This window comes from Poecile atricapillus, chromosome 3 (genome assembly GCF_030490865.1).
Source record: "Poecile atricapillus isolate bPoeAtr1 chromosome 3, bPoeAtr1.hap1, whole genome shotgun sequence".
Taxonomy (NCBI): domain Eukaryota; kingdom Metazoa; phylum Chordata; class Aves; order Passeriformes; family Paridae; genus Poecile; species Poecile atricapillus.
The window spans coordinates 62900765-62910626 of record NC_081251.1 but is presented as its reverse complement, the minus strand read 5'-3'; the positions used below and the strand labels follow the sequence as shown (position 1 = coordinate 62910626).

At 41.7% G+C, this 9862-nt stretch overlaps 1 protein-coding gene across 1 annotated transcript; it reads left to right on the top strand.

Moving 5' to 3' along the window:
• The first annotated feature begins 5874 nt into the window (after nt 1-5874).
• Nucleotides 5875-7634, top strand: GJE1 (gap junction protein epsilon 1). Its single transcript, XM_058836777.1, has 3 exons — nt 5875-5979; nt 6592-6774; nt 7166-7634. Exons 1-3 carry the CDS (start codon nt 5941-5943, stop codon nt 7559-7561), a joined length of 618 nt encoding a protein of 205 aa, XP_058692760.1. The 5' UTR covers nt 5875-5940; the 3' UTR covers nt 7562-7634.
• The last annotated feature ends 2228 nt before the right edge of the window (nt 7635-9862 follow it).

Genomic DNA, 9862 nt, shown 5'->3' with positions numbered 1-9862 from the left:
AATGGAATAACACAGTGGAGAATTAATTTTGTTTGCCTCTTTGAAGAACAGAATTTGTCCCTAATGTTTCTTGCTTTTCAGTGAGGTAATGTCTTTTACTTCTGAGTGTCTGCACATGTATAGGTTTTTTAACCAAACAGCTCCATCTGTTTCCAGCAGAAGCCATGAATGTAGGTAGCCATGTAAATATGCTGGAAGACAGGCAGATCCATTGGACTGAAGTTTCCAAGATAAAATGTTCAGGTAGAAGAATAACAGCATTTGCCAGTAACATGCTCTGCAGACTGATTCCTTTATTTCTTTTTCTCAAAAGAGCGCTTGTAGAGAACTAGCTTATTCATATTACTACAGCAGTTCTCTTGCAGCTCTATGAGTTCATGACAGATCTATGGAGAGTCTGACCACTGAAATACCAGAATCAAAGCATGTCACGTGTGCATAGCCTGTCCATGACATGCTGTCTAGTGTAGGAATTAAATCAGTGATTTCCTCTTAAATAAGCTTTTGCTAAGATTATAAAAAAAGAATTAATGTTTCTTAAAAGTTACACTTGTCTATATCTATTTGTTGATCTTTGTAACTCTTCTCACATCCCTGAATATATAAATGTCTTAAAGGTGTGTAAATTACTGATTCATATAATGCTGAGTAATTTGTTTGAACCCAACCAGTGCTAGGCCTCAGTGAGGATCAGGCTAGACGCTTCACCTTTACCACTAAGCAGCTCTTCACAGTCATCACAGAGCTCCTCTGGAGGTGACTCTTGTTACTGATCAAGTTTTCTCCACACGGTTTTAAACCAACTGTGCTCCCTCTGAGGCAGCCTTACTGATGGCTTACATATTTATATAAATTGATGAGACCCTCTACTTTGTTGAGCATACATGACATTTTCTAAGATCAACAACAGCCATGTTTCTGTTATCCAAATCACTCTTTTTTGTCCCCATTGGCTGGATCCAGTATAAGTCTGTAACACTGTGAGTTTAACATTGGGAGTATGGTCCTTTTGCTAATTTGTTTGAAAATGTGTTTATATATTAACAGACAGTATGATTCCCATTGGGAGAATAGTTTAAATTCAACTTATCTTTAATATTGCTTTTTTGGACAAGAGGAAGTTGAGTCTTTTTGCATGAATATCAACAAAAGAACACTTTTAAAACTTCTGTTCATATAAACATACCATAGTTTGCATGGAGAGAGGTCAGACTCCTTGCTTTTTGTTGCACATCACCTTCACTCCTACTGCTGGCTTCCAGGAGAATTTCTTCTATCCTAGTGAGTTTTATCTGTCCTTTAGAAACATTTGCAGTGGAAATTTACATTCCTGATTTTTATCAGTACTTGATTTTATCTACTCCATGTTTTTTAAAACTCTAACAGCAAGGAAATAAGCTTTGAAGAAAGTGAGTGTCTCCAGCTCTGGGAAAACAGAAAGTTAGATTATGCTTCTGATGTTGTTCAGCAGATGCCTGTATAAAGTCAATGGAATACACTCAACCAGTGTGAATATAATTTCCTGCAGAGGTAAAAAGGCATATGTCTTTTTACCAAGATCCCCAGACCCTGAGATAAACCAGTCAGAATTCAGGCCTCCACATACAAACTGTTCATCATTCTCTTTTCAAACAAGAGTTCACCCATATCTTTGGATGTTATTTCAGACTACAGCCTAGAGACAATTCCATTGTGCAGCTCTGACACAGTTCTTGGCACAAGAGTGAGGGAGAGAGTGCCACAGGTGAATCTCCCCAGTGGGAAAGAAACTGCACAGGCACAATCAGCCACCACAGATGGAGAGCATCTGGGAGTGCAACACCATAGGGCAGAAACCACAACAACTTAGAAATGTGAGAGGCAAATTCACTTCATCAGCAATTCCCAAATGTAGGGTTTCATAATCAGTTCATGTAGGAATGAGGAACTCCACACATCTCACAAACGCCCTCTACCGAGAAGTGGGTCTGACAGGAAAAAACACTCTTCACACATTTATGCAGCTCAAGGCACTTGATAATTCCAGGGCTAATTCCAGATTTGCACATTACAACACCTGTAGTCCCATGAAGAGCCAAGTATATATGCCACCAAAACTACCTGCAGAAAGTACCCTAAGTATGTGTACTTGCACATTAAATGAAAACTGGGTTCCAATGGAGCCCTGGATGTGATCATGTTTGAATGCCTGATCATCAGTCAAATTTTAAAAAGAAACAAAACAACAACCAAGGAACAAATACAACCTGATTTTAAACACTGAGCATTAGGAACCAAACCTTTGATAAATTTTGTAATAACACACATTACACCGTAGATACAGCTGGAAAAAAGTGGCCACACATTGTAGCAGAGAGTGATTTCTTCCAGGCAGTCAAATGTACAATAACCTAGAACAACTCATGCTTTTTTTCTTGTTACTTCAATAGAGGCTTTCTTATTTTGATGGAGGGAACTCTGCAAACCAAAATGGAAATTCTGGTGCTTCCAGCACTAGACAAAGCTGGAAAGCTGGCAGAAGTGGCTTCCTCCAATATTCATTCAAGTTCCCTTTAGGGAAACAAAACCTTATCTTACTGATACCAGTTCAGTTTTTTGTACCATTTTCATGGTGCTGGTTTTTTTTTCATGGCACGAGGATAACAGGTGCCATTACATTTAACCACGTTAATAAAGCAATGAATTGGGTGCTTAATTTTAAAGACACAGGTCATCCCTCTAAGCACAACTGTAGCTTTATGCATGCATTTAGATTCCATTTGTTTTAAACCACATTCATTCAGTAGGACTTTAACTCATTAAAAGGTTGAGGAGCACAGTGCCGAGCTGCAAACTGGAGTCATAATCCAGGCTTCAGACTCACTTAGAAACAAATGTGATACCAATATCTTCCATCCCACTTGTCAATGATAGACAACTAACAGACAGCTGCTCTTACAGATTCAAAACAAATAATGATTTTCTGTCAAGGAAGTCCCAAGGAATGGCTTGAGTTCCCTCAGCAGACTGCACTCAAAAGGACTGCACAATGCCAGCTTACTCTACTTCCATCTCAAATTATCCTCCTAATGTGGTGTTACAAAGCACATTATTGAACACACACGACAAAAGAAAAACATTGCTATTAGCTCCTCCTAGTGCGAAGATAATGGGATTCCTGTGCTTGAGCTCACATGATACTGGAGCCATTTCAAAGAAAGTGACAGTTTTATTGTGGGCCTATTCATCACACTCAGGGGGGTTTTACTGCAGACACCCATGGGGTTTGTGTTGGGTTTATCTGAAAACCTCTCTAGAATTAATTTTTATTTTTTTTTATTTCAATGCAGCTGTATTCCTTATGTATTCCTAGAAAAAAAACAGAGCATTGCCAGCTAAGTCTTCTTTATCACAGGACAGAGATTCAAGTTTCCATATTGTTACTGAGGTTGACTGTTGATTGTCTTGTATTAGACCATCCAGTCAGGTAAGTAATGATGTGATTCTCACCTAAAAATAAAAAGTTACAAAGTAGCATTTGTATAATGCAGATTTTTACCTTAAACGTGTTCTGAAATATTGTTTCTATCTATGCTGGAATCAAATACTGACCAAACTTCATGGATTCATATTCATCAATTAATGTGCAAATAATCACTACTATACCAAGTATAATAAAAAGCTTTGAAAGATTTATCTCTGTTTAAAAACTAGGAGTTGTTGAGGTTTTCTACTGTGTTTTTAAATATTTCTATTTAAAGAGATCCTAATAAATTCAAATACAACTATTTTTGAGGTACATTCAACAACAGATTTTCAATAAGCAATTCACATTTTAAAATAAATAAATTATTGAAATATTACTGATATTAAATGTGCTGAACTAACTTAGTCATTTTGTAGTATTGTGGGAATACTAGACTTGCATTTGGATGATAATTAGGCTCCATATGTATTGAAAAACAATTCACTGTAACCAAAATCAGTGCATTTTGGTGAAGGTTAGTCACCACACTGAGAACCGTGGTACTTTTTTGCAGGTTGCACACACTGCGAGATATTGTTGATTTTAGTTCATCACAAACCTCAGAATTCTCTCTATGCAGCAGAGCAACAGATTGAATTAAAAACCAATACAGCACCTTTTACAGTACTCCAGGAGACACACATTTAATTAACTACCTGAACTAGGAGCTGTAGTAAATAACATGCACTTACTGGACCACTTTTCACTTTCTTTGTAATTTACCCAACTTGAGTAGATGCAGGGCGGGTTCCCTTTACAGAGGGTGTTCTGATGTCTTACAACAGTTATTTCAACCATGTCATTAATACAGCCTTTTAGAGACACAACAGATAAATCCATAGATAAATGAACACCGATTCCCATCACTTCCTTTCTTCTGCCCATGTTTCCATGTCTATGAGCATACATGACAGAGGGAACAATGCTTTTTGATACATCAGCTTGAAGTCATGCTGCAATTACAAGGGCGGCTCCTTTTTGAGTTTAGAGGCAAAAGAGTAACTGCCCCACTCTGGATTTGGTAACCCGATTTCACATTCCTGCGCATGCCAAATAAACTACTGCATACCAGTGGGTGAATGACAAACCAGCATTTCCCCTTTGCCGGTTTCCCATCTCCATCCTTCCACTCTCCATCTTCTCATAAAATTCCCACTGGGTTCAAACTACTGAGTTGAAGTACTTCCTTGCGGCAGTTTACCAGCAGGAGTGTCTGGCACATGCATGGATTTGCATGCACAGCTCTTCTGGAGCTGCTTCAGCTCCACATACTGAGTATGCTGGCAAATTATTAGTAGCAATTATTGCTATTAAGTTATTTGTAGCAATTTTTAGGTGGGAAATATTACTTGTTTTAATTCAATTTCTATTTGAATTCAGAAGTGTGGATCTACAGCTTCCAAGTCCTGCTGCATCCTTTTTTATTGGACTTAGTTAAAAGTAAGCGCTAGATGCTAAGGCTAGCCGGGTCCTGGCTTTTCCCGCCGGCGGCAGCCCCAAGAGCGCTGTGCCGGGGCCTCAGCCGGGACGGGGCTGGGGGCCCGGGCGGGGAGCGGCTCCGGGGGCGGGAGGGGGTGATGGTGGATACAGCGGTACCTCGGGGCGGCGGTGAAAGGCCGGCGTGGGCCAGCCGGGCAGGGGCAGGGGCAGGGGCAGGGCCAGGAGCAGGAGCAGGGACAGGGACAGGAGCAGGGGCAGGGACAGAGGCTGGAGCAGGGGCAGGAGCAGGTGCAGGAGCAGGGCAGGGGCAGGGACAGGAGCAGGAGCAGGTGCAGGAGCAGGGCAGGGGCAGGAGCAGGGGCAGGGACAGGAGCAGGAGCAGGGATAGGGACAGGAGCAGGGGCAGGGACAGGGGCTGGAGCAGGTGCAGGAGCAGGGGCAGGGGCAGGGGCAGGGACAGGAGCAGGAGCAGGGACAGGGACAGGAGCAGGGGCAGGGGCAGGGACAGGGGCTGGAGCAGGGGCAGGAGCAGGTGCAGGGGCAGAGGCAGAGGCAGGGGCAGAGGCAGGGGCAGGGACAGGAGCAGGAGCAGGTGCAGGAGCAGGGCAGGGGCAGGGGCAGGAGCAGGAGCAGGGGCAAAGGCAGAGGCAGGGGCAGAGGCAGGGACAGGGGCAGGGCAGGGGTCGGAGCAGGAGCAGGGGCAGGGACAGGGGGAGGGGCAGGGACAGGGACAGGGGCAGGGACAGGGGCAGGGGCAGGGCAGGGGCAGGTGCGCGGCCGGCGGCGGGGCGGCGCTGGCGGCAGGCGCTGCTGACGGTGCTGCCCGGGGATTATCGGCGGGCGCCGGCCGGCCCCGCTTTTGCTGCTCCCGCTGCCGGTCCGAGCTCGGGGGCCCGCCCGGGGGCAAAGGGCGGAGCGAGCCAGGGGTCGGGGTCGGGCCCAGGGCGGGCTCCGGCTCCGGCCGCCGCCACCCACACAGGGCACCTTCCCCGGCCATGTCCCCCAACTACATCCGGAGCTTCTCGGAGGGATGTGTGAGTACGCGGGGCGCGCTCCCCCGGCCCCCACGGCAGCGGGTCCGGCCCCAAAACGCGCGGGGGCCGCGCCGCGCCCCCGGCCCCGCACACGGGACAGCGGTGCCACCCGGCCGGCCCCAGCACGGGGGGGCAGGCGGCCGGAGCGGGGCCACTGCTGCCCCTTCGGGGAAAACTGAACTGTAATTTGCGGGAATAAGTATCGTTCGAAGCATGGTTAGGTTTGATGGTGGCGCGGCGGTCCGTGCTTCGCCATCACCTGACATCATGTGAATGAATCAGTACAATAGCAAAACGAATAGACTTTGGGTCGAAGCGCTCAGCTCCGTCTGGCGCCTTCTGCAGCAGCGGAATACAGATAAAGGCAGTGAAACAAATGAACTGGCAAGTGCTAGACAAATTAACGTTTTTATAAAATTATTAGGAACAATAAAGTGTTGTAAAACATTATTTTTTTTAGAGAGCTACTGCACCCTTCATAGGCAAACTCTCTCCTTTAAAGCAAGTAGAATAAAATAAATATTTTGGATAATGAAAAAAAGCAAGTAGACCTCCAACAATAACACTGTTCATTTTTGTTTTTTTATGTTGAATGAACCCTCTGATTTGCAGCTCAGGCCGCCAACAGTAATTGGACAATTCCACACTCTTTTTTTTGGCTCAATTCGAATGTTTTTTCTTGGTGTTTTGGGCTTTGCTGTTTATGGAAATGAGGCCTTGCATTTCAGCTGCGACCCAGACAAGAGAGAGGTTAATCTTTTTTGTTACAACCAGTTCAGACCTATAACTCCTCAGGTAATTATCTTTTTCTGTTATTTATTTCATGGTAAAAATCCAATGTAAAGAAAGTAAACTGCAAAAATTAAAACATGATTGTTCCATATAAGTACTAACTGACTAAGCTAATTATCACTAGCTTTCATTAATATGTTCCTTTTAATATCTCTTTATCTGTGACTAAATATGGAGCTGTGCTTCTTGTCCTTCAAAATAATCCTCATTTTTCAGAACCCAACTAACTTTTCAAATCAAAACATAACTGCTTTTTACCTTTATTGTCATCTAAGTTTTTATGCATTTGGTATATATTTATAAAAGACTGGCAAAATCTTCCAATATGCATGTGTTTTAGCTGTTCCAAAGCAGTTGCAGATGATCTGACAACTACATTTCTGCTACATTTTAGGTATTCTGGGCATTACAGCTGGTGATTGTACTGGTACCTGGAGCCTTTTTTCACCTTTACGCTGCTTGTAAGAGCATCAAACAGGAAGATATTCTCCAAAAGTCGTCCTACACTGGTTTTTATATCTTTTCTGTTTTCTTAAGGATTGTTCTTGAAGTTGTGGCTTTTTGGCTTCAGATTCAGCTCTTTGGTTTCAAAGTGAACGCAATCTACATGTGTGATGTGGGAGCACTTGAAAAAAAGTTTAACATTACCCGGTGCATGGTGCCAGAGCACTTTGAAAAGACAATCTTTCTTATTGCAATGTACACATTTACCGTGATTACAGTGATCTTGTGCATTGCTGAAATTTTTGAGATCTCATGTAGAAGGCTAGGTTTCTTAAAAACTCAGTGATGTCAACCACTCACACTCATTTACTGCTCTGTCCACCTGCAGTTTTGTAACAATTATTTCAAACCACAGCAAAAAACATTTCATGTCCTCTATGCAGTGCTGCAGAAGAGAACCATGCTCATGATTACTGAGGCAGAATAGTCACTTGACATAAACTGAGGAGTCTAAACACTTGCACACTATGAAAATAATCTTTGTTTCCATGTCAAGGTCAAAGGCACTCAGATCTCCAAGAGCAATATATTTTCATGACCTGCCACCTATGGTAGTTCTGCCTCTAGAGGAGTGTCTGTGTATGAGGAGAAGGTTATTTATAAACATACTTCTATTCACAGCTTTTCTGAACACATGCCATACGAGTTAATAAGGTCATTGCCCTTCCAGGAAAAAATATTGCAAATTTCTTACATGTTCTTATGGCTTGAAAATTGAACAATGATAGTGGATATTCTCTGGGTACCAGAAAGCATTCCAGCATCTTCCCAAGAAGTGCCACGGAGATGCAACCTGCCCCCAGGGGCAGAGACTCCTGGTTAGGCTGTGGTAACAACATATCCATGGACACCAGCTTTGCAGAGGCTCAGCTACTGTCACCTGCTGGCTCAGAATCTCCTTTTAAAAGTGAAAGGATAGCATTTTAAAATAGGTATTTTTGTGCTGACCACAACGCCTCATTATGTTTTGGCTTAGCATGTATGAGATTTTTACCAATTCAGTATGATCTCATTTTGAAGGAAGAAAAGGGCTTTATAACAATTTTGCATAAGCAGCTTAAAAGTGTCAAAATAAAATCTTGGAGAAAAGCCTTTCCTAGGCCCAATCATGATTTGATTTCAATGCGCTTTGCTTGTGTGTGACTGCAGAATTGGGCCCACAAAATTTTCTGCTGCTTGTGTCACATCTAAATTTTCCTTGCTCTGACTAAAGCTGCTAGAATAACAGTGAAAAGAGAACTCTGCATATTAAAATTATTCTATGCAGTAAGTGTTTTTGGTTAGGTTAGGTCTCAGACTTTATATAGGCATCAGATGTTTTTGTGTGCAACAGCTTCTTCTTAAGGGCTAATAAACATTAAATTTAGAAGTGATTTCCTTGTGCTGAAGTGAGATAAAGGAAATAAAATGGATTTCAGAATCAGAAAGGAGGAAGTAGTTTCCTGTATAATATATATATATAGAAATAGAAATAAAAACAATCAGATATTTTCCATTTGTTTTTCAAACATAAGAAGTTCAGATCCTGATAACGAAATTCAAAAATATTTAGAAAATTCTGGAAAAAATTCTTACCAAATGTTTTACCATCAAGTGTTAGTGAATAAGTTCCAAACACAGATAAATTATCAGCCTTGTAATTCTCACCCACAAAAGTAAACCTGCTAAATAAATGGAATAGCAAGTTTTAGGTGTCTTGGATTTGACTGAATCTGGGCCTTTTAAAACAAAGTGGGCTACAATTATATGTGTCTTTTTTTTTTTAATATGCTGGTCAAGATCAAGACAATACATTTCAATATAGTTGCTATATTAAAGCATTATTTTTTTCGTTACAGAAATAAGTTATATGTTGTCTTAAATAAATGTCCAGTCAAAGCTTTCAAATTCATGCAATATTAAACTAATTATTTGATATTTGCAAGCATTGCAATTGAAATAAAAATCAGTGTGCTAACTTCTTGTTTGTATAATATGCCATGTTCTTTGGTTGATACATGTTTAATTTTTCATTGTATATGTCAGTATACATCTGGAATTATTCTTTCCAATTGAAATTTGTAATCTCAGGTAAAAAAATATTTATAAAACATACAGTATATAGAACTACTAAGAAAAATAAATTACTGTCATGTGCTCAGTACATGCTAGATACCATGTTACCAATGGTACACAAATCCCACTTCATCAGTTGTTTGTATAATAATAAAATAACGTAATCACAACCTTGTCAGTATCTTCCCTGGTGCTTAATATGTCACTGCTTGCTGTTCTTCTGTAAATTTTCAAACACTTCAGAAGGATCAGAAGAGTGCCAAAACCCCCAAGCCCTCAGGACTTAAAGAAGTCCTTGTTACCATCAACAGCCTTGAAGAGCAAGTACTGGCATGGGACTGCCTGAGGACCCCTGGAGTGCTTTGGGAGCTGGGTTACCCACCACCACAGCCTTTCTCTTTGTGGTCAAATTCTGGAACATATTAAAAATTTTCCTTCTTCCAAATCAGAGGCACCACTATTTTTTTTTTTTTCCTGCAATTTCTGTGGAATTAAAATTGACAAACTCCTTAATCTTTCATTTAAAAAAAAA